At 44.7% G+C, this 25,395-nt stretch overlaps 1 protein-coding gene across 25 annotated transcripts in view; it reads right to left on the bottom strand.

Moving 5' to 3' along the window:
• Window positions 1-3,963: 3,963 nt before the first annotated feature.
• RIN2 (Ras and Rab interactor 2) overlaps window positions 3,964-25,395 on the bottom strand; it is a 63,848-nt gene continuing 42,416 nt past the window's right edge. For 21 of the 25 annotated variants that reach the window (XM_086879409.1, XM_086879407.1, XM_086879411.1 and 18 more), the window contains 7 exons: window positions 25,309-25,381; window positions 24,727-24,818; window positions 20,517-21,641; window positions 12,664-12,969; window positions 10,055-10,186; window positions 7,878-8,041; window positions 4,366-5,011 (listed from right to left, as the gene is read on the bottom strand). In XM_086879409.1, coding sequence (XP_086735535.1) covers window positions 4,694-5,011; window positions 7,878-8,041; window positions 10,055-10,186; window positions 12,664-12,969; window positions 20,517-21,641; window positions 24,727-24,818; window positions 25,309-25,381 — 2,210 coding nt within the window. In that variant the 3' untranslated portion in view covers window positions 4,366-4,693. Of the gene's footprint in view, window positions 5,012-7,877; window positions 8,042-10,054; window positions 10,187-12,663; window positions 12,970-20,516; window positions 21,642-24,726; window positions 24,819-25,308; window positions 25,382-25,395 lie in introns of all 25 variants that reach the window. The other 4 variants (XM_086879402.1, XM_086879404.1, XM_023923027.2 and 1 more) reach the window with 1 other exon arrangement.

Raw genomic sequence — 25,395 nt, 5'->3', positions numbered from 1 at the left:
AAGCCCCAGAACGCGGCCGCGGCAAGGACCCCGGCAGAGAGAGGCGTCTTCACCGCTGCCTGTCGGCGCCCGACCTGCTGGCGCCCGGCCCCGGCGCCGCCGAGCGCACAGCCCGTGTCCGCACGGCCGGAAAAGCCGCGGAAAATTGCGCCGGAGCGGCATCGGTGCCGGGGTGTTTGTCAGGCAGTCGAAATCACGCACCCACCGCCCGGGGTCCTTCCATTTTCCCGCCTTTTTGGCCGCCATCCTTGGGAGGTCAAGCCGGCCACGATCGGGCAGCCATCTTGTGCGTGGCGTGACGACACTTCCGCCCTTCCTCGCCGCCATCTTTGTTGTGGCTGAAGCCACTTCCGGCACAGCGGCCATCTTTGTTGAGGCAGAATTAAGGCCCCCGCTGCTCTCAGCGCGTCTGTCTAACTTACTTGCCTGAACGAAAAACCTGCCGACGCCGACCGACTCCGAGCACTCCGCCCGATTGTCCGCCGCCTTTCCCCGGGCGAGGATGATGGCGGCGGGGCTCAGCGGCTCCGTAGCTGGGTGGCGGCCGCGCCTGCGGCGGCAGGCATTGGAGTCAACGCCTCTGCCGGGGTCCTCCCGGCCGGTTCCGGGGGGGGGGGGGGGGGGCGACTCGGCTCGGCTCGGTTCGGCTCTTTCCGGCCCGCTTCGGCTCGGCTCTTTCCGGCCTGCTGCGGCTCGGTTCGGCCCCCTCCGCTTCGGCTCGGCTCGGCCCTGCTCGGCCCCCGCTCGGCCCGGCCCCGCCCGCCTCGGCGCACAGCTGCAGTACCGCTCTGTGCCCACAAGGCGGCAGCACTGCCGCAGAGCTCAGCCCGGGGCGGGCGGGGGGGCGCCCCTGCACGTGCAGAGAAGCGAGGCAAGAAACCACGTGTGCAACCCCCTTCCAAAAACTCTTCTCCGAGGAACGCCCCAAAACCCACCCCCCATCGAAACTTAGCAAGCCCTGCCTCTAACCAAATAAAAAACAAAATACACCTTCACTTAAATGTAATTAATATTTATTTCTATCATATTGATCTATATTTTTACACATAGATATAATGCATAATCAATATAAAAATATATTGACGTCTATCCATATATTTTTCATATTGAATATTAATCTACTTGTCTAGTTTTAGATTACTTGGTTTTTTTTTGGTTTTTATTTCAATTTATGCATAGATATATCTCCCTATATTTATTTCTTTATTATAGATGTGTATATTTTCATTTCTATATTAATCATTTAAAAGCCCTGCCTCTAAGCCTCTAACCAAATAAAAAATAATTAAACCCTTTTAAATATTTTTAATATCTATTTCTATAATATTGATCTTCTATATTTGTACACAAAGATACAATGCATAACAGATATTAAAGTACATTACCATCTATCCGTATAGTTTTCATACTGATTATTAATTTACCTGTCCAGATTTGGATTACTGTTATTTATTTCTTTTTTATGGCTCTATCTCTCTCTCTCTCTCTCTCTCTCTCTATCTCCCTATCTATCACCCTATATACATTTCTTTATTATAGATGTGTATATTTTCATTCCTATATTATTCATTTAAATGCCATGCCTCTATACAAATAAAAAACAAAAAGCCCCTACATTTAAATATTTGTAATATCTATTTCTATCATATTGATCTTCTTTATCTATACACATAGATATCATACATAACAGATATTAAAATATATTACATTAACATCTATCCATATAGTTTTCATACTGAATATTAATCTACTTGTCTAGACTTTGATTACTTGTATTTCTTTCTTTTTTATGGCTCTCTCTCTCTCTATATAGATCTATCTAGCTTCCCTATATTTATTTTTACATGTATACATTTATATATTTCTTTTTCTAACGTTCTGCTTTTTGAAATTTGCATTTCTTTCTCTTGGAAACTCTCCCAATTCTTTCAGCTAACACGTCAGAATGACAAAAATATAAATTCCTACTCAACCCCGAGTTCAGAACGTGCTCGTCTCTATGGACCTTAGGCACAGAAATTTTTCTCGGTGCATTTTAATACCTCAGGGATGCACACATGTGTTTTATACACTCCCATTTTACAGGGAAGTAAGAGGTGGAAAGACAAAACCCACTTTCTTAACCCTAAGCCGTTCCTGACATAACAAAACCCTAACGACGGAGTGCACAGAGAGGGGGTTCCTTTCCAAGGGGATTTGGAGAGGTCAATTCCTGTCCCTTGCCAATACCTACCGTAAAAACCAGAACAACTCCACAGGTTTTTGGATTCTGCACCCAGCCCTCCCAGGGAATTTCCTGGCAGCTCGGGGTCCCCTCTGGGGAAGGGTACCCAGCACCAGCCCTCCCCATTCCCCGCTCACCTTGCTCCTCCAGCGCAGTGTGTCCCTCCCTCTGGTGGGGACCTCAGCGTGCCCCAAGGGACACGGGAGCCCCCCAGTCTCCACCCCGTCCCCCTCAGCCTTTGCTCTTCCCCCCCAAAGAAGGCACAGAACAACTCCAACTGCCCTGGACAGCAGCACCTTGCTTTATTGGAAGCCCTTCTAGGTCTAGACCCCCTCCCAAAAAGGAGCTGTGCTGCAACAAGAAAAGGGAGGCAGGTTCCAGAAATCCCTCCCCCAAAACCCCAGGCACAGGCCAGAGGCAGAAAGAGGGAGTGGTGGCACAGAGGACACAGGAAGAAAAGAAAGAACAAAAGAATGGGCTGTAGGATGAAATAGAAAAACAAAACAAAACAGAAAAAAAAACCAAACCAAACCAAACCACAAAAAAAAAAACCCACCAAAAACCACCAAAACCAAAAACAACCAAACCACCAAAAACCAAAACCCCCACCCAAACCCAAAACCCAGGATGGGCAGCAAGACGGAGAGGGACTTAAAAAGAACAGAGCCAAGGAAGGGGACGCAAGGATCCACTGGGAAACAAGGGCACGGGGAAGAGCAGAGAGACAGACGGAATTAAACAGGAACACGAGTGCGTTATGGAGAAAGACACAGAAGAAGACGGAGTGCAGAACACACAGCGAGGACAGAGGGATATGAGGAGGGAAACAAGGAGCCAGATAGGAAAGGACCACGGCACGTGGACGTGCAGGGAAGGCGCAGCACAGCAGTGGAGACAGAAAGGCACGGCCGGCAGGACACAGGCTGACCAAGAGAAGGGCACAGTGAGGACCAGTGACAGCAGCTGGTGCACACAGGTACAGGCAAAAGGACAGCGAGAGGGACAAAGAAATACAGTCACTGTGCAGGACAAAGGAAAAAAGGCGAGAAAGAAAGAAGGAAAGATAAAGACGCAGGCACACTGGAAGTCAGAGAGAGACAAAAAAGCAGCACAGAAAGGGATTGAGTGACATTAAATTGAGTATTTCGTATGTCTTGAAAGAAAAACAAGAACAAGAGAGAATGAAGTACTGAAAGGGAATGGGAGGGGGAGTACACAGGAAAAAGGAACAAAAAAGATGGACAGAGAGAAGATAAGGGGATAAAAGTTGGATATGAGTGTGACAGAAATTCAGGAACAAACACAAGGATTTATTAGAGAGTGTGGCTGATGAGCGTGTCAATAAACCACCAGCTCAAAGAGAACTGGCTACTGTCCCAGCTCGGCCATTAATTCACATCTGTCTCCTGGCAGGGCCATAAAACCCCTGATAAAACATGAGGTGAAAGCTGAATGGATGATGTTTGGTGCTGCTCAGCCCTAATCCCAGCCCGTGCCACCAGTGACCGCCCTGATCTCCTCAGGGCAATTTCACCTTTGCCTGTTCTCTTCCCCTCCCGGTATCTCCGTCTGTTTGGAATGAACGTGATGAGAGGCTGAGAAGTGCTTTGCACAGCACAATGAATAAAATGGTATAATTTTCAGAAGACAATTGAGAACATACAGCAAAACTGCCTTGAGGGTACAGAAGTTTCCTAAGAACTCTTCTGGAACAGGGAAAGAAGAGAAACCACACAGACTTTCAATGCAAGACTCTAAAACCAGCAAGAGATTTATTCTTGTGTATTAAATGTTAAAAATCACATGCATAATTATAGAATATTTTATAGTTAAAAAAATATTTCAAAAACCAACCCTGACAGTTTACCTGCAACTGCTATAAAATATCTATTTTTTTATTTTTATATATATATATACATATACATACATATATATATATATATATATATATATATATATATATAGACATGGTGATTTTCTGTAATCAAAAAAATTAGACAAGGATGCAACCATCCAGGTAATGCTGAGTGAAGTGATGCCCTGCATCGGACAGTCTTGTCAACCTCCTGCTGGCGGAACTGAGCTCATCCCGGCCAGTTCACAGACTCATCTTGCACATGGATTCAAATCCAAATGACAGCTGTGGAAACAACGAGTGGAAGAAAATTGTATTTTGCACACTACAGCCAAGACCTGTGAAGGCCCACAGTAGAATATGATGTAGAAGAGCCTGTGGTACAAGAAATGCAGCCTCGTGGGCTGTCTCCCCAGACATGCTGGTGGAATATTCTGCTTAACTGGCCACATGCGCCGTGCGCCTGCGTCCTGTAAGCAATGTCAGAAATGTCAGCATGTGTTTTACCAGGCACTTACGGTTTAAGGCATGTTTTAGCTCCTAAGGAAGGCAGCCAACAAAGATGTTTGTAACAATTACCAAGAAACAGACATAAAAATGACAAGTTGCTGATTTTAAGCAGCCGAGTCGTTGCTGTTCTGAAGGATGGCCCCATATGGGTCACTGTTAATGCGTTTGTAGACAAAGTGAAAGACCTGGGGCTGTGGACGGCTGTGCAACTCTGCCTTGATCTTCTGAGGATAGGTATCCTCTGTCAGTTGTTGCCAGGTGTCATCAACAAAAAGAAACAGCCTGTATTCTTCTGGGTTTGCCACTTTAAACTTCTCAGCACAAAGCTGACATACGTCTTCGGTAGTGATATATGGCCTTACTAGCAAAGTCTTTCCTGTACAGCCACTGGTAACTTCCTGGAATGCAACACGAAGGTAGTTCTGTGGAACAAGACAGCAGACATCAGGAACTCGAAAAAAAAGGTCAGCAACAAAAAGCAAGCCCCTCCCTGCTCCAGCTGTCAAACATACCCTGGTGATCCCTGGACATTACGGTCATTCCATGAGCTGCAGCCTGCTGCAGCCTAACCCAGCTTCACAGGACTGCGTTTCATTTTTTTTACAGGGATTCAGAAAGAAAGTTTACTCTGCAGCACTCGAGTAAATGCACACGATCTTGAGGCAAAAGCTGAATCTTTTCTTCTGTAGAAACCGACACACACCCACAACTCTGCTAACAGGGATACATTCTAAATAGGCCCCACAGGGAAATGCAGTTACACCTGCTTCCTCTTTGTTTTTGTCTTGGAGTGATTTTATGAAAATACTGTATTTCCCCTATTGTCTGCTTTATGCCGAGAAATGTGTCCTGAAGCTTTAAGCTGGGTCTAGGGGAGGGGTGGGAGCCAGGGGAACTCTGGCGTGGGTTGTGTTCAGGCACTCTGCTTTTGGCTACTTTGTTTTTTGTTAGCTGAGGCAAGAAGTTTTCCCAGGACTGCTACAGCAATCCTCCGCTGATTTCTGTGGCTTCCTGTGGAACTGCTCAGCTCAGCTTTGGTCCGAGAACCAGAGCACTGGTGGGAGCCGGACGCTGCGAGCCGGCAGGGAGGCCGCGGGACGCTGCATCCCAGCTCCGGACCTCAGAGAAGGTTGGACCAGCTAAAGAGAGAACTCTCTAAATCCACCAGCTTTCTCTGCAGTGACAAGCTCCAATACCTAACAGGTATTCATTTCTTCCTGTGCTCTGCCGGCACCTTGTTTGATAAATAAGCAGTTTTTCTCACCCTCATCCAAGAAATTCCTTTTGTATTGGTGGGAAGGGAGTGCTGAAACCCATTTTCTTCGGAGAGCTTTTTCTCCTAAAATTGTCTTTAAACTGGAGACAGTTTTAAAAGAAAAAATAGCTGGAATTAAAGACTAAAATGCAGTAAGACTGAAGGAAGTGTAAAAAATTACAGTGAAAAAGAGTTGCTTTTTGACTGAGCTGGCAGTCATGGTTCATATGCTGAATAAATTAAGCATGTGAAACCCCAATGGCAGAAGTTTACATTTCATAGAAACGAGCTGTTAAAAGCTAGGACTGAGAAGAGCCTTCCAATGACTCAAGTTCCAAAAAGCACTCTTGTCCAATCAATTATTTCTTGATACCACGTAGACTGAAACACTAAAGCTCTGCAACAGCATTTTAAAAACTGGGACTGAACCTGACTGAATAGAACGAAGCCATTTTTGTTACCTGGTTTGGAGAACTTGAAGAAAAAAACCCAGTCCTAGATATGGAAGAATACACAAGATTTAATTGTTAATGCAGCTGCCACACACAAGACCTGCTTTGAATCGAATGATGGACAGGATTGCTAGAAGGAAAAGCTGACTTTTTTTACAGATGCCTATAACTCATAGACTAAGTATCAAAATTATTTCCATAGGGATCAGAAAGCTGTATTTTATTATCATCAAAGTACTGCAGTTTTTGCTCTTCCATCCCTTTGGGGAAGGTGGAAAGACACCCTCCAGGGCCCAAGAGCTGGCAAAGCTGTGAGACTGCAGCACAGAAATGCCATGACCACACCCTGCTTCCCTGGGAGAAAGATGACTGGAGCTGCAGGTGTGCTCCATGCTGGTTGTAGGGAAGGTGCTCCATTTCAGGACTGCAAGACGCAGAGAGAGAGGAGAGAAAACTGCCATTCTGAGCAGAGAGCAAAATGCTTGCATTTGTGCCAAGCACATGCTGGGAGTAGTGGGCTCCACTACTCCAAGGCTTTGCTTTGAAAGAGGCAACAGCAGGAGAAGCACTGGATGCCCTCGGTGACAGCTCTTCCTTGCCCCCGGCATCTTCCTGCATCCAAGTGAACATTGAGCCTGGACCGAGTTCATTTGCAGAGAAAGAGAAGATGAAACTTCCTACAAGATCCTGCAGAAAGAATCTTCTGTCCCCAGCAGAAATGCAACATGCTGGATGCTCCTATGGAAAGTGCAGAGCTTTGCCAGAAAGAACAAAGACTCCAGCTGCTGGAATATGACACCTAAGCACAGGTCAGCAGAACAGAACGTGGATCCCAGGGAGATGGACGGGCTTTGGGCACTGGAAGTGCTTGTAATCGCTTCTCCTCTTCCTAACTGCAGACAGCTGAACTCCAAGGAGTAAATCCTCTCTTCCCAATTCCAACACCCTCTCTCTTTCACAAACTGCTGCACCTGAACAGTCAGTCCAAAGCAGATGGAAGAGATGCAGGCCTGGTTTCAGAAGATGAAGTAATAACCACTACTTTGTTATTCTCCAGTTGAAGGTACTGGCCTACTCTGGAAGAGCAGTACAAAACACAGGACAAAAAAACCCACAAACAAACGTGAGGACATCCTGATTACAGAACTCTGCTGCCTGTTTAAACTTCAAAACTGTTGGGGAACATTTCTCCCACCTCTCCTCTCTGCTACCTGCTTTATGTCACCACTGACTACTGGGCAGTTAGGCTGATTTATACCCCTGGAAATCCGGATTTGATCTTTTGAACAATAAAATGTGCAAAAAAGCTGAATCTAAGATGCAATGGAATTTGTCCTCACTTTACATGACTTAAAGGGGAAAGTAAGAAAACTCTATTATTTGATGTTTTCTTCAGACCATCATAATGAAATTGTTTGATAAAAAGTGCAAAGACTTCAAAACCGAGGAAAATTTGCCAGCCGTAATCTCAGCACTGTTTCAATTCTACTTGTGGTCCCAAGGGAATTTGCTACAAATTGTACCTCTTAAATGGGAATTTCCAACAACGCAATCATCCCATTGTCTATATCTAAGCTCTACCTGAAAATCATCAACTGAAGGTACTGTCCTGTTTGTTGTCCTCCTCTTGTGCCACTGTCGGAGAGTATCCCTGGCCTCTGAACTGAGCAGCTGGGCAGCTTGTTCTTCCTGGAAGTTCTTGATGAGTGAAAGTGCTCCATAAGCGCTTGTCAAGTAATAGCCTCCTGTGAAGGACAGAAAGGGAAGAACTTCTTAGAGCGGTCGCAGTCACAAGTACAGGCAGTTTTCTTTGAGATACATAAATTCGCACTGAGAGGCACCCAGCCACACATATAGATATGAAGGTTGCCAGAATATTTACACACAAAAGGAAAACCCTGCCTGGCCTGCACAACACTGGAGGGTGTGGTCTCAGCTGTTTGGAGACAGGCAGGGGTTGCATGTGCTCCATATCATACAGCGCTGTCCATGTCTGCGCCACTCCTGCTGAGGAAAGCTGATTTCTTAAATGACTCATGTTATTCCTTTATTCCTGAGCATTTACTCCTCCAGCTGGAACACCAGCTTTATTCTAAACAATTTTCTATCAGTGCTTTGGTTTCCTCCCAAGCTTCAGAAGTGGGTGAAATAAACGTGGCTGTTGTTTGAAACAAAGTAAGAAACAATCTAACACTGTCCATCAACTTAAAAGCAACCAGCCTCAGTGGCAATAAAGCTGCAACAGCTTGTGAGACTCCTACTCTGGAATCATCCCAAAGAGTTGCCTTTGTTTTTAAAGCCACAACTGATCTGTCAGCTTCTTAGCATTCCCCAGAATGTCCAACTAGTTCAGGAGATGGTGTGAAAAGTCCTGCATGCTCCACCTTTATTACCTGAGTAGAGAACAAATGAAAGCCACAACAGAGTTGCCAATGTACAAAAGAAGATGCAGGTCACAAAGTAAAAAAAAAGAGTCTCAGCCGGAGGTAACAGTCCTCAGCAGTCAGGAGAAACAAACAACACGCTGCATGTCTTTTCTTTTTAAAGTCAACTATTTGGGTGGGAGTGTCCAGCTAAGAGGCAGCACAGTCTATTCAGAGGCATTCAGAGATGCTTTCTATCCCCGTGGTACTAAGTTTTGTGTTACTGACAGAATCCCCTCTCAGCCTTTAGCTTTGCAACAAGATGAACACATAAAGTTCATGCAAGACCCATTAGATAAATTAGACAATACACTGAACTTGAAATGCACAACCCCAAAGCACTACACGTTTTTTTTCTGCACAGCAGAGCTGAGCTAGTACAAGCGACAGGCCCAGTCAATGGACAGACTTCTTTGCTGCATTCAAAGCACCACGACTTAATAGTCCCGTAAACCTTTCTGCTTAATAATCAGTTTCACATCTCAAGTCTTTTCCATGCTAAGATTCCTAACAATGCACCAAGACAGGAATAGACTAGTGCCAAACTGGAGGACTCATGGCATGAATTCTCCCAGGCATACTGACATGAAAGAGGATACGGCAATTTCAGAAACTGGCAGGAACAGGAAACACATATACCTAGACACACAGCTAGGCTTCGCTGCAACAATCTACAAACTTCCTCATAAACCTTTTGGATTCGGGGGCCTAGAAGGGCCTTGCAGAAAACATCTTCATTAAAAATGCTACCATGGAAATAGCAAAGAGGCAGATTTCCTTGCCTCTAGCAGACTTTAGCCCTCATTCAAGAAATGCCTCAGGAAGCATAGTGCTAGGGCTTGTAAAAACACTTTGTGAGAAGCAAATATTGGAAAAAAACAAAGATCACTAAAAGGGGGTGACATTCTCGAAAGCACTTCTGCAAAGAAGTCCCCCAGAAGTCTTCACAAAGCACCTAACTCAAGTCACAATTCGCTGAGTGCTGCTGCCCCACAAATCCTTTCAGGAAATTTTCAGGCACAACAGGCTAAGAGCATCTGGCTCCTGCACAGTGCATGTGTTTGCCTGCTGAGTCAAAATGGGTTGGAGACAACGTATTTGCTCACAAAGCAATACACAGCAGCAGATTTTCAGGCCTTTGGGACTTGTGGTCTGCAAGCTGCCCAGCAGTGGAAACGATGACGAATATTCTCTTGTTACACTATCAACATCACTATCATTGGGTCTCCCCTTAATAGGATTCCTGCTCAAACACAGGGAACAGCAACAGTGCTAAGAGGAAGAACACCCCATTGCTATTCCTTCAGGCAGCTCCAGTAAAAAGGAACAGATTACCTTCTCCATGGAGCAAGGATGGATCCAGCAACTCCATCATGTATTCGATTTCAGTATCCAGCTCCAGCATATCACACTGGGCTAGCACATACGTCAGCACAGGCAAGAAGTCATCAGCTCCGTACAGCCTCCCTGGGTTGAAGGGAACACAGGCAGTGAGAGACAAACCACATTTTTTTACCAGTTTCCATGTTTGAAAAGAAAGCGCTCTTTTGTGCCTTGTCTACCCATCATGTCTGTATTACTCCAGACCCCCTTAAAGTTACCAATGTGCAGCAAAGAGAACATCACCTGACACTCACTGCACAGGAGACCAGGTCAAACCTGTTCTTCAAACAAGCACAAATCTTATGATGCACATCTTGAGGCATGCAAGGGAAATTTAGAGACTGAGCTCACCCTGGCACCAGCTCAACTGGTGAACTGGTAAAAAGCCTGCCACGCCAGTCTGGCCTGACCTTCACCTGCACTGCTACCATTGCCTAAGAGGTGATGAATAGGCATTTTCTTTATAGATCCGGAGATCGCATCTACTTTCTGGAAGCATCTGGACACAAACACCAGTCTGAGTATGAATTCCACAGCAGAGAAGCCTGAATATAAAAGCCTATTAGATTTTACAATAAAACTCATTTCCTTGACAGACAATTGACAAAAACACCAGTGAGCAAGGTCTCCTGTACCTGAAGGGAGCCTACAAGAAGGACAGGGAGAGACTGTAAGGGCCTGGTGTGACAGTGACCCATGAAGACTGTGCTATACCTAGGCCTGCCTGTGCTCCTGGCACTTCTCGTGCATTTTGACTTTCTGATCAGAAATCCCCACGTGGCCAAACCTTTGGGTCTGGCAAAACGGTGTTTACTGCAGAATGGATGCGATGGTCACTCAGAATGGCCCAGAGCAGGAGCCAGCTTGTAACTGGTGAAACTCAGTGACACCAGCTGAGGCACACGGTCCAGCTAACACACTTACTTGCTGGGAGTACAGATACTCAAACAGCTGCTGGCTCAATGCCACCTTTAACAAAATTTATATGACAAAACCAGACAGCACAATGACCACTTGCCACATCTTAGCCCAAGTCTCCCAGTGTGGCACTTAATCAGCAGCAGCCTCTCAGAGTTTTCCTTCTGCATGCTGGAAATACCTTACTCAATGCAATAATGCCACAGTACGAAAGAGGAGTTTACAGAACTTCAGGCCAAGGTCCCTATATCCATTTTTAAAATGCAGAAATTCGAAATGCAATAATAAGCTGGGCAGGAGCTCAATCCTAAATCTTATAAAAGTACCTGGGGAACTTTAACAGCCATGAGCTTTCATTATTCATCTCAAATCTCCAAAGAAAGCAGGTGTCTTGATCTGCACCAGACCCAGCTGCACATGCAGTGCTTCCTTAGAAAGAAAACTGCCAAGACCCTGCAGCAGCTTATACTCATTTAGGGGGAAAAAAAATCTCCCACTACCATAGCTTTGCTACACTTCAGCTCATGACCTGTCACAGCAGTGTGCAAGAGAGAATGTCATCATATGTCATCCAGCACAGCATTTTGGACCACTGACTGCTCAGGAGGTAAAAACTACTGGTCTGCAGTGCCATTTCAGTATTTAGGTTTCAAAGGTGCTTTTGGATTCTTTTTACAGGACAGAAATAGATGTAATTTCTGTTCCAAAAGCATGACAGAAAATGCCCAAATGAGCATACTCAGTGTCACAGAAAGCCAAAAATACTGGATTAGAGGCTGCTTTTCTCCACCCATTAAGACAAAACCCTTGTAGTTGCCATACTGCATACATGCTATTGAATTACAGTAGCTGAATGTATGGTGTTACCTCTACTACAATTTGCAGAAAAATACTCATTTAGAATCAGTGTTAAATTCAAGGCTCACAGGACAGCCTTTCTGCTGGGAAACTTCAAAAGCCTCAAAAAAAAGTTAAGGAAAGCCGGTCTTTTCCAGCTGCTTCACATCTATAGGATGCTCTGCCTGGAATGAGGTAAAACTATGTCCTGTTTTGCAAAGCTATCAGTGGTGAACTAGGAAGGGGTGTCATGCTGCTTTTGGTGTTGAATTATGCTAAATCCAGTCTGACTCATCAACCCCGAAGTTAAACATCCTGACAGAGATGTGCCAAATATAGCTCGTTTTTATATAACTATATCTGGTTTGCCATCCCTAATCCTGTAGGACCAAACTGTACAAAGGTTCAATCACACCTCTACAATTCCTTAGACTTATTAAACCATTGACAAAGTCTGGGCTAAAACTGAATCCAGCTGCACCCAGACTCCTCTCTGAGAAAGAGTTTAAGAAGCAGGAGGGTCCTTCCTGCACCACGAAAGGGGCTTCTCTAATTAACTTTGTCTGAAGCTCCCATTCCACCCATGACAACAACTCTGCTTCAGACTGAGCTTTTGAGATGTGTGGCCAGATAGCTCAGAGACAGCAGGTCGGAAGCAGAGAGGAAGAATTCCCCTCAAAAGGGCAAGGAGAGGCTACAAGAGCTTCAGCAGGAGACCTGTCTACAGAATGAGATGGGCTGATTCCTCTAAAAGACAACATCAGGTATGAAGTATCAGTGAACCTGAGCTGCCAGAAGCACCGTACCTGAGTTATTCTCCATAACAGTGTAAATCAGTTTGCAAACTCTCAGCAGCAGCATGACTTTCTTTTCAGGTGAATACATCTTCTGCATAGTCATGAACTTGACTTTAATCTTTTCAATGTCCACAAAGTCTGGTGTTGGAACAAACACACCCAGTTCCTGAGGATTCCTCTGCCGCACCAGCTGCAGGTTTTCCTTCAGTTGTTTCCAGGAACCATCCGTGGTATGAAACTCTTTCAACATCGCTTCAATGTGACCCTTCAACGGCTTCAGAATGCACTTATGCATGGCCTTCTCCAGCACAACATCTGCAATAGGAAAACACAAATCCAGCTGACTTCCCCCTCTACAGCACAGCCAGCACTAACACAACCATTCCCTAAAGAGACTCTGTACAGCAAAACCTACTTTCTAAGGCCCATTTATTACACAAGCTGAGTTTCCAGATGTCTGTTAATACGAAAAGAGGCAGAGAAGAATCTGTATTCCATTGTCATTTTTGGCACTGTGGTAAATAAAAAAACCTGCACCCACACAGACAGACTATGGACAGCTAAAAGAAAAAAAAAAAAAAAAAGCTGTGGGTCTAGTAAAGTTTTTCTTTCGTTGGTCAGAAGTCTGCAAGTTTTATTTTACTTTAAGTTTAGACTTTAACTCCCAAACTTCATGTAAAACACAGTAAAAATCGTAATTTTTGTCTCTTTTGGCATTAAAACCTGTCCTTTTTGCATAGTTTCCATTGGAAACTATAACTCAACAAAGATTTCCTAAAACTTGGCTCGACTTTGTCAGGATCTTTATGAAGCTGGACAGATTACAGGTTTTAACCTATAAATGAAAACCAAGCTGTGTTTGTCCAGCTTCAGATTTCATCACACAAGCTTATATACAGCTTTGTCATCAAGTTGGAAGCTCTTTGGCAATAGTGTGCACATGGCACAGTAACCACTAACTTCAGGGCTTATTTTTAATTCTTGTTCTGCTCCAGTTTTTCTTTAACCCTCGTTCTCCATTTTCAAAGTATGGACTGCATTAACAGAGAAAGCACTTTGATAAATATTTTCTCTGCAAACCCTTAGTTTAAAACCTGATTGCCTTTCCCAGCATCCTTATGGCAACACAGCTTACATCAGTTATTAGATTACACTGATTATCTGCACCATGGTGAGGAATGTTCCTGTGCCATCCCTGCAGGAGAGTGGGGCAGGACCAGAGCCTAGAGCAGGCAGATGGACCAGAGGAGCAAAAGGACTGAGAGCAGACAGAGGAGAAGCCATGTCACTGCCAGGTCACATGTTTACACAAATTAGCAGGGGACATTCTTATTAGCAACGGTGACTCTTCAAAGTTTTATTAAACCTCGTGCCCAGTTTCATTAAAACTCATGCCCGTCCCAGGTTCTTTGCCTGTACTTCTGCGTTCTTCTTAGTCTACAGCCTCTTTCTTTTCTCCCTACCCATTTTTTTTTTTTTTTTTTTATCACATACTATTTCTAAGGCTTGGGATTGACACCCATACCCACACACTCTCCAAACAAGCATTATTCCGTTTCCTTGCTTTTTTCCCTTCATTTATCTTATCCTTGTATCCAGGCCTTTCTCCTCTTGCGTCTCCATCCCTCTTACCCTTCACACACTCCCCCTCCTCCTGTGGTGCCTTGACTTCATATGTAGCATTTTTTCTGTGTTTTTCAGCAAAGGCACCAGAAAAGGTATGATCAGTCCGAGACATGTTATTGGTGGCCTCACACAGCAGCCAGGGCTGGATCCAGCTTCCCACCAGACCAGAGCCATCAATGAGCAACACTAGCAAGGGGCAACACTTCAAACAACTGATCCTTATCTACTGTACTTGGTAGAGCCACACAATCAGCACTAAACCAGCCACATAAATAGAAGCATCACCCTTCTGCACAGGGACAGAAACTGCCTCTCCCTGCCATCAAAGCAATCCTCAGGGCTCATGGGGCAGAAACAATTGCAAAACTATTTTCCACCAAGAAAAACGCATGTGTCTCACCCATGGATGGGTACGTTGGCTGAATTTCTGGAGTGTACAAATTGTTCCTTGCTATCTTCACTGATGACTATTTTTTTGACAATTCAGCTCACTTTATTTCTACCGCCTGTTTTTTTTTAAATAGGGAGAACACCAACCGCTTTGCTTGTAAGAGGAATACCTCTGCAGTGTGCATTCCCACCACCTGGTCTTGTTATTAAAGTAGTTGGTGCTGCTAAACATCATGCAAAGTGAGAGAGCTCCATCCCCGTGAAAGCTGAACACCCACAGGCTCCCACTGGACGTTCTGCACATGAATACCGAGCATGAGCCATTCTTTGTCTCAATAAAGAGGGGTCAACACCACATTTGCTCCCAGGAGCCTTGGGAAATGCAGTATGTTTCTGTATGTGACTGATCCTCCATAGGAAGAGGAGGCAGAAGCAGTGCCCCCCCAGATCCCACATGAACTGGATGCTGCTGGGAGAGAAAATTCCTCCCTGGAGCCCCAGTCCTTGGCTGGGGCCAGGCTCATCGTCTGTAGGTGAGAAGTGGAAGGCTTAGGGCTTCTGCCCTCAACCCTTCAAAAGGTAGTGCCACTTCCACATATGACCCATGCAGATTTTTACAGCTGCGCAAGCCAGCAAGGAGGTTTCTTTCACATTTGTAGTTTGTCACAGGCTCCAAAAGCTGTGCCTGGAAATTGCTTTGAAATTTACTTGATCACATTCCACAATTTCCACGGAAAATTGAAATAATTTTGAAGCAGCACAGACGAAGGGATGACAACTCCTGGCTGTGCTCAAAGCTCCACAAAGGCACAACAAAACAAAGGAAAACCACAACAAACAAAAAGCCACCAAACCCCACACCAAAAAAAACCCCAAAACAAAAACCCCACAAAAAAACCCCAAAACAGCACATAACCTTTTTTCCTCCTTAATGAAGTCTTGGCACACACATAAGAACCACTGAGTTCTGCCCTCAAATGAAAAAGTGGCAAAATCTAACAAGTTGGTGAGGCCAACAGCAGCAAGATTGATAAGGGCTGGATGGTTTTGTTAGTGGTCAACAGTAATACCCGTATATATCTTAATAAATACAAAGCTTACAAAAAATTTTATTATTATTAAAACCTGGTAGGACAGCACTTCCTGTGATCTGAGTCTTAGAACAATATTCAGTGTCATGGCACCTATGAGCATATTTGGGGCAAGAGCATGCAGCTGGTGACCCTGTCTTCAGCACTGCTGCTTCTGGCTGCTTTCAGATAAAGGTGTTTGTGGGTGAGATCCCACAAACCGGTTCTCAGCCAGCAGCAGTTTTCACTGTTCGACTTCTAATGGCCACAAAAAAGTATATGAGGGTTTCTAAGGCAAATCAGCATCTAAGTTGTGAGTGGAGGACTGATTCTTTACCTTAATATCTGTATATTTTTAAGATCCAAATCAGCAACAAAAATTCTGTTTACTTCAGAGGCATGTTTTCAAATATCCTCTCAGGATGCTTACAACTCCAAAACCAAAACAGACACTCCTCAGATAATTTTTTTTTTTTAAACTGAATATAATGTGAGCTGAACACTGTGTCTCGTTCCTGAAATGATGCTTATAATTAGCCTGTAGCCTCAAAATGGGAACTGGAAGTGCTTTGATAAATGAATTGTAAAGGCCAGCCAGCTAGTTTCGTTGTGACTTGTGAAAACACATCTGTATCCTGTGCTGACATGCTATTTTTGTTTTGCTGCCAAGCACACAAGTTTGCATCTAGACAGGACAACATATTAGTCATTGCCAGTGTCCTTACGCAGCCTCTTTACGACCCGCACTTCCGCAAATTGCAGGCACGCTCTCACCTTTTCCAGGATCTCAGTTTCCCCGCTCCCTACCAACTACTGTTGCTCCACTGAGATGACTGTCATATTCCAGGCCCTGGATTTACACTCGAGCCCTGTTTACCATGGTCAAACTGTTCATCAGGTAAATCATGGGTCAGTAGGAGCCTGAGTGAGCCCGAGAACCCCCACAAAAAGGCACAGTCCCGCACAAGTCACTGCCTAAGAGCTGAAAGCAGAAAGTTGCTTTGCAATACCACAGCATGTCTATGCATGACACCTAACTACACTGCATTTGCTTTATTGTGTATTCTCCTAATACCTTGTAAGTTCATTGACTGGCGTGACCAACACAGATCTATTTTAAGGTAAGTCGTGTCAGGATGGCCAAGCATCCAGTTCTTGGTGGGTGCAGACATGGCAATCTCCTCCACACGAGCAGGACTTGAAAGTAAGACCTCACACAACCCACATTCCTTGCTAATCAGCACATCCCTGAAACCAGAGGTGGGACTGAGGTGTTTGATGTACAGGCAATGGCAGCAGAGATTCAGCAAGTAGGAACGAAAGGTAAGCCTCCCCCATCTGACCTACACAAAAGCACACCAGAGAATCACAAAGCTATCTGTGCTAAGTGTGTTCTGCTTTATCCAGCTGTGGGTTACTTTAAACTCATGCTATAGCTGTGTGGTAAGCACTTGTGTTCTCTTGAAGGAGCAGGAAAGAAAAGAAGCAGGGAAAAAGTCACAAAGGAAATCCAAGGGACGGTCAGAAAAAGAACCTGGTCCCCTGCTTCTGCTCAGTGCTTTTATCTCTGCTTCCTACTTGCCCTGTCCTGTCACTCCTGTGGTAAAAGGAGGTGCACTGAGGGACTTACATTTAGTCATGTAAGACTAAACTCAGCATGAAAAGATGCTACAGTGAAGGACAGGACATCAGAACAAATGTAAAAGCACCTAAGAAGTAACACCGTGGAAAAACCAGCTGGCATGAGTTTTTCAAGCAGAAATAGTGACATATCATTCTAGTTCCTTTAGGAGAATAACTGGATTAGTGAAGAAGAGGGGATCTGGGGCAGGCTGCTGCCTAACCTTTTTAAGGCACATAGGCCTAATTCTGTGCACCTTCCATACAAAACAGACAAGGGGAATACTGTCTGGCCATAGTAACCAAAAGCACGGTGCATCGACAGGTGCATAGAATACTGCACTGAGAACCCAAGTATCCATGGCTGACTGCCAAACAAGACAGACCTTGGAAGAGAGGTACCATGGGGGTCAGTCCTGGGCTTCAGTTAATTAGTATGTCCAGCTCTGTCTGCCTGCAACTCCTCTGTACAGACCGAAGGCCCTGCAACAAGGCAAGGACTGCCAGGAAGGGGCCAACACATCCTCTCCAAGCTTCTTTAGCATTCAGCATTTAAATATCCCTATCATATTAGAAATACCAAAACAAGTATGGTATTGTTTTGGCACGTTCCCACATGATCAGTTAGCCCCTTACTTACACATGGTTTAAACCAGTTATTTCTTGGCCCAGGGCCGGATTCAGGCACTAAGACTGAAGTTGTTCAGACGTCAGATCCCACTCGGCAAAGTGACAACATTCAACTTGACTCTGTTTTGTTCAAAGCCAAGAAAAGACGAAAAGACAAACAAAAACTCCCAAACATAAACTCCCAAACATTTGCTGATCAAGCAGCTCTGGACTATCAGGGTCTCCTTGGACCAGTCCAGGTCTTTATTCTGTGGATACAAATTGAGGTGTGGATGTCTTTTAAAAAAATAAATTGCATTCATCCTTAAACAATAAAGAGCCATGTGCCTTACTCTTGATTCTGTCCCAACACTGGAAGTCTCATTGCTTCAGGGAGGCTTAACAACCTAAAGTGCTACGGTTAGGAGGCATCTGTCAGGACTGATTAGAAACCCTGAAGCCTATTTTCCCAATGGTTTTGCAGAAATTTAACTATTTGATGGGACCCTTATCTGGGAAGCTTAAAAGATCTGCTGCAGAAGTCCTCTGCTTGTGGGAGTTCATGACACAGTACTAGAAGAAAAGCTACGTGATGAAAAATATCATTACGGAGACATGGGAAGACGTTCCAAACACCGAGGGCTTCACTAAGCCTGGGGGTGCTGTTCCAGCACCTAATGAAGTTCAGGGAACAAAAGAGGGTTAAAGCAAAGCCTGAATGACTCAGAAAGGAGGAGTATTGTCCCAGAAGCACACATCCAGCACCAGGCTGACACGTTGGAGGAAAAATCTGCGCCACGGAAGTGTGAACTGACGAGAGAGGATAAATCACTACTCAAAAGGTTAAAATCTGGGCTGCAATTCCGTATTGAAATAGTCAAGGAAAACTGTGGACAACAGGCAGGGCTCCGCTTCATAAAAAGCTGTCCACAGGGATGACTAAATTTTGCTGTCACATTGTTATCTGCTTAGATCAGCAACATCTGATGTTCCTGATCCACTGCAGTTGTTTGCTGGCTCAAGCCAAAGGCAGCAGATGATTCAAAAGCGAGTTCTTTCTTTGTTTAAACCAGCGCACTTTATAAATTAATTGTGTTTAGTCACATGATCAAAACCAGACTTTCTGCCGCTGAAGAAAACCAGGGCAGTTTTAGTTGTTATATTTTTCATACCTTGTGCTACTCCAAAGTCTGAAACATTTAATAGCAGACAACATTTTTTCCAGTCTTGGAACAGTCCTGGGAGACCCACAGACCGATTAAACCACACCCTTGTGAAACAAAAAGTACATAACAAACTAGGCTTTCAGAATATTACAACCAAACTCGATCTGTATTGCTTTGTCAAATATCCAGCACTCTACAGAAAAGCAGGCAAAAATGTGCCACATCCCCTGCTTGATTTGGTGCCTTTTCTTCCATGTAACGCCCACCTAACAGACTTCATTATTCTAGTGAGAATATTACATGTCTCTGAGTCTCAATACTGGGGACACCTTTCACATTTTTGTATTTGCTTTAGCAGTCCTCGTGACTTTTGCTTGACTTTGTGTAAGGAGGTTACGTGAGAATACCTCCTCTTGGTCAAGGACAGAGAGAATGTCAATACAAAATTACCCTCTAGTCTCAGAGAAAGAAGTATCTGCCAGTTTTGCACTGAGCCAACTGTTGAGACACTGGGGTATGGAGAAAAACAAGCAAATTAGAACTGAAGTGAGCTCACAAGGAAAATATTCTGCCCTGAGGCGTGTTTACCTCTTAAATGTGGCTTACAGGCTCTTTCACAAATACTGCTCAGACTCTGCAAGAGAGGCATCAAGATTTATGTAGCAACAGTGATTTCACTTTTTTGGATACACAAATCTCTCTCTCCTGTTAAAAGATATGTTCTAACATACAGCTCATCTATAACCACTTACAAACACATCTAACAGAGAAGTACAGAAAACCAGAGATCAGCAGTCCCTTCTCTTGCACACGTTTGATTTCTAAAACACATATATTTTTATTTCGTTTCCAATGCAGGGATAGTACAGCTTTGCTAGAAGTGACTAAGAATGTCTGTAGGAATCAGATTAATTTCAAAACAAAGTTGCCATAAAATGTCTCTCCGCTCTTAAATGTCACTGGTTTTGAATAAATTCTAGTTCTACAGCTACAATCCATACAGTTAGGTTTGGACCAAACATTGAGATATGTCCACCCAATTCAGAGAAAAATACATGTGTCCCAGCAAATAAAGGATTCTCTATTGTTAACAGTACAGCAGGTAAAAAAGTAATAATTACAGGTAAAAAGTCCACATTGCACCTATTTTAAGGTTCATACTTCTTATGAACAACTTCAAGTAGTGTAATCATTCCAAGCTGACAGGGTGATTTGGGGTGGGAAGGGAAGGGGGAGGTTGTTTTTAAGACTCAAATACTCAGTGGCTCAAGCTCTACTAGCCAAGCTAGCCCCACCTTTTTGAACTTGACAAAGACTATCACTATGAACACAGATTACACATTTTCACCTTCCCCCCAAAACACAGGACAGTGTTTCTTACCTATTTGGTCTTCTGGAATCAGTGATTCAATTGGGGGATCAAGTTCGGAACTTTGGGACAAATAGTTCTTGACTTGGGTCATGAACTGACGAATTGTTTGCAGCATATCAGTACTCGAAACATGGCACTCCTTGTTTTCTTGGAGAAAGCTGACATAGTCCTGTACTAAGCACCCAAAATAGGTGCGTTTGTCCCGGGACATCTCTGCAATTTTCTTAATCATCCTCTTCTCGGGGGTCATGAAGGAACTGAAAACTCCGCTGACTTTCCGTAGCTGAGATTTCACAATCTTGGGGAGAACAAACGAACTGCTTCTTTTCTTCTTGGGCTTCAAAGGGGGTGCCATGCTCTCCTGGTCACTTTCCCCCTCAAAGTCCTCCAGGCTGCTGTTGGTGTCCCCCTCATAGCCGAAGAGTGGCATGCTCCGATCGAAGTCCAGCGAGTCAGACGAGGAGGTGGAAATGCTCATGTCGCTCAGTCTCTGCCGGCCTCCATTCCACGGGATGTGTGACTCAGAGATGGCAGCCGGCGTCTTTCTGGGAGCTGCTGGAGCCGGCTCAGGCAGGGTTTCACCTGGAATGGCAGCTGCCTCGGGCACACGCACGGAGCCAGGCCGGAGCGGCACCGCACTCCTGGAGGCACCGTCTGCCTCGGAGCACACAGCCTGCTTCTTCAGCCGAGGAGGCGGTATTGGGGTGGGCTTGTTCTGCAGCAAATCCAAGCCTCTCTCCTTCTTATGGTTGACTGTTTCTGGCATGCTCGCCTGCTTTATAGTCCTGGAAATCTGTGGGCTCGTGAGGCTGCTATTAATAGCAGGAGGTGGCGGCCGGGGCGGGGGGGAGCGAGGCCTCGCTGTGCCATTCACGTCTGGAGTTCTCGGGCTCTGCCTTTTCAGACTTCCACTGACATCCTGGCTGTGCACTTTCAAGAAGAGGGGATTAATGAAACACAGCGCTCCGTTGGTCTGGCTGCACTCCAGCTCTGAAGGCGTTCTGGTTCGTATAGAATGCACTCCATTTATAAGGCAGAGCTGGCGTGAGTTTTTCTGAGCACTGTCCAAAGGCACAGGCCTACAGGGAGGTGAAGGATCCGGGGGTTTGCTGTTAGCCAGGGAGCTCCAAAAGTCTGAAAATCATCATTGCATTAATGTAAGAATGCAAAACAGCATGCAGATGGCTTTCAGAACATTCAGCTCAACATCAGTTTAAATAAAGTATCAAGAAATTTAGGCAAGATTTTATTAACTCAAAGGGGGAAAAAATCCACGTGAACCTCTTAAAGCACCACACCAAACATAACTGCATGCTACATTCCTGGGGCTGCTGTTACTCATTTATAAATACTATGGCCAATTCATATCTTCCAATCACCCCACTAAACTTAAAATTAAACTGAGAATCAAAGAAATGAATGGAGACTGTAACAGAATACTTTATACGGCTTGAGACTGAAAGTGAGGCTGAATTAAAATTGAGACTTTGAAACACAAACTGCTCACCAGCATCTCACTCAGGAGGAAAAAAGCAAGATTCTCAGCTGGTATTAGTAAGCTCACTTCATTGAAGACAACAGTTACATTTATTCACACCACCTAAAGGCCACTTATGGCACCTCTACAAGTATCTTGGTTTGGTTTCTTTTCACAGCAAACACGTTACACTATACATGAGAAGGCAGCTCACACTTTGCCGTGGTGGGTGCACACATCACCTTTAGCTATGCAGACCGAGCATTCAAGTGTCTATTAAGGGCACTGGCCTGCTGCTCTGCCTTTGCCGTGGGGACAGCTTGCCTGAGAATGCAGACATGCAGCGACACATAAACAGACCCAGGGTGAAGTCCACATCAGCATCATGGAAAACTGATGCTACACCAGCAAGTTGCAGCTGCAGCCTCTGCACTTATCCCAGCAAAGCATCAGCATGTTTGTGCAGCCGAGTCACTGCTGAAGAGCATCGGTTTCTGAAGGTATAAAGATTGAAACCAGATGCCCTTGGAAGGCAGCAATCATGCTGAAATAAGGGAAGAATTGCAGAGGAGCGAGATTTAGCTAAAATTTGCCAATCTTGGTCCTTTTCCCATAGTGTGTCAAGACGGCTCACTGGAGGCCACTGAGCAATGACACCTGGGCCCAAGTGCACAAATGCCAAGCATCCACAACAGGTCCATGGCCAACAACTGTGTCCTGCCTGTGGGGCAGAAGACAGGAAACAGCCCATGGTGACAGGCCATGGCCAGAGAATGTCTATAGGCATAGGCATGTCTCTTTACATAGTCATGCCATGTTGCTGGTGTTCCCAGCTTCATGACTTCACATCCTGCCTGCAGATCTCCCAGGGCCTGTGCCTGGCACGTGGCTTCTGCAAACACATGTGATGTAAGCACTGCTGCAGGTGCTGCTGCAAGGGAGACAGAGAGAATCATATGTTCAGCACACGAAACCTTGCAGGTTGGCAACAGCCTTGAAGTCTATACTGAAAGCTCCTCCTGATGTGGTTTGCTGGGCTACATGCTGTTGACTTGTGTTGTGCAGCTCTGCCTCTGAGACTACTGCACAAGAGAGCTCTGACAGGAGATACAGCCCTGTGTTCACACACCATGGAGTTTTGTGCCTCCATGCTCCTCAAAAATAACTCACATTTAACAGAAAGGGCTGTTGGGAGTTTTTAGGCCTCTCTTGAGTGCACAGCATTGAAAGGCTGACTTTCTGGTGTGCTCCTCTGCACACAGACACCTAAAACTCCATCAAAATCTCAACTTTGTTGCCTCCTTTTAGCTCATGGACACTGTGATTTTAATCTGGTGTATATCAGGTAATTGATCCCAAATACAGCAACCACACAGACACTGATCCATCCATCTCCTCATCAGCTTTCAAACATAGTAGCTAAAGAAAAAAACATACACAATGCAGAGACTGGTCAAGAGCAAGACTAATTCTGCAGCAAGTAGGCCACAGTGCTCTGGGTACTGGTGACAAAGCGTAGTTAGCCTGGAGAAATTGATCAATATTACCATTATCATCCTCTCTGGAGAGACTCACCTCATGTTACTTTAAGGCTTCCATATGTCACTGGCAGACTGTCCTCATTACACTCTATGCCAGTCAGACCTTTTACTTTCTTTTTGCCATCTAAACATTGACCTCAATAGTACATTTGAATCTATTCCCATGATGATCCATAGTTTCACCTGATTACCTAAACTTGCAGACAAGCAGTGCAGAAGAAATTTCTCTCCTCTCTAAAACAAACCCTTTCTTTAATTACATGGCTCCTGCAGCAAACAAAAATGCAAAGCACTGTGACACATCCCGGCTATGGCTTTACTGCAAAGTCCCACCAGACAGTTCAAGAGATCCTCATGCTAACACTGATTTAGAGAGGATCCTTTTCAAAACCAAAGATGATTAAAAAATCTACTGCAACAAAGACTGCTGACAGTCAACCTTCCCTTCCTGGAGAAGGAAATGAGGCCACTCAGCACTTTGCTCAATGTGGAGTTAGTTGCTCAATGATTCATATGGGTGTTGCCCAAGTTTCAAATCCCACCAGTCTTTGCAACCATCTCCTCTGAGCTCAAGGTATGCTTTACAATGAGCCTGTACTCGGCTGCAGCAGCCAAGCGATGCAAGGACATGTCCTTGCATTGTGTTTTGGTATTTTAAAAATTTTGCCTAACCCCTGCCCATGGATACATTCTACATATCCTATATACACACTGCTCATTTTCTAAATATGCCACTTCATTGAGGCACTGATCTCAAAATTCACTATTTTAAGTTTGCATGTCAATCTGAACAGAAGTTTTATTAACAGGGGTCCTCAGTTCCTGCACTCTCCTCACAATAAATTATAAAGCCGGTGCCCGCTATGTGAGCATGCAGACAGTGTTAGGTCTTGGAGCAGAAGCCACATCAACCTCTGTGTGGGGACACTGAGTTTTGCTTTGCCCAAGGGCTGCCCAGAGAGGGGAGAGAAGAAAGAAGAAAGAGGGAGCACTAACAAAAATATCACAGAAAGCACAGAAGAAAGGAAGAGCACCAACCCTTGTCCAGAAGAAGGTCTGGCCTTCCCAAATAAGAGAAACTGCTTTGCTAAACTAAATTTGTATCATCACTAACCAAGACAAACTATTTACTGATATAGCCTATTTTTCCAACGTTACAGGAGTGCTACAGGGAAGGACATCTATGTTGAGAACTACTTACTCAGTCCAAGCTGAGCAATCTCTTCAAGTTCAGCTTCTGTCTTTGCTGCAGCAATTGCATGAGGCAACTTCAGTGTGAATGGAAGGACATCCCTGTTTTGAAAGAGAAAAACCATTATGTTTTCCAGCAACATTCATAGTTTTAAAAGTTGGGGTTTTTCTCAGCACTGGCAGTGGCTGCTCTCTGTCATATTCTATGTATCTGACATTTTTCCATTATGCTCCAAAAATTCTTTTCACCAGCAATTCCAAGAAATGGACTTTGCAAGCTAGCTTATGATTGCTTTTAAATGGGCTACCGAGCACTTAGGAAAGCATCACAGGATATTAGCTAAAGTAAAGTTCAGTTTGGCACCACTTCACAGTTGGGTGGGTAAAATCATAGCAACCTCTCAATAATCAGAATGAAGTAAGACAGAGACACTCACTTCCAAGACTCCCCTGGATTTCTACCATTACCTTCTAAGGCTACCCAGGAATATTTGCAGATTGGCAACATAAATATCATGCTGAGCCACGTCCTCAACACTCATTTTCTGGAGACAGTCTAGCAGATATGACTTGGGGCTCAGCATCATCTTACCTGCTAATACAGTAGAAAGCAATGAGTCTGAACAAATCAGCAAAACTTATCCCAGACCCCTCCAAGGAAAACGCTGCAAAGAAAGTT

Source organism: Cyanistes caeruleus, chromosome 2 (assembly GCF_971803275.1).
Source record: "Cyanistes caeruleus chromosome 2, bCyaCae1.hap1.1, whole genome shotgun sequence".
NCBI lineage: Eukaryota > Metazoa > Chordata > Aves > Passeriformes > Paridae > Cyanistes > Cyanistes caeruleus.
This window is presented reverse-complemented; position numbering and strand designations above follow the sequence as displayed.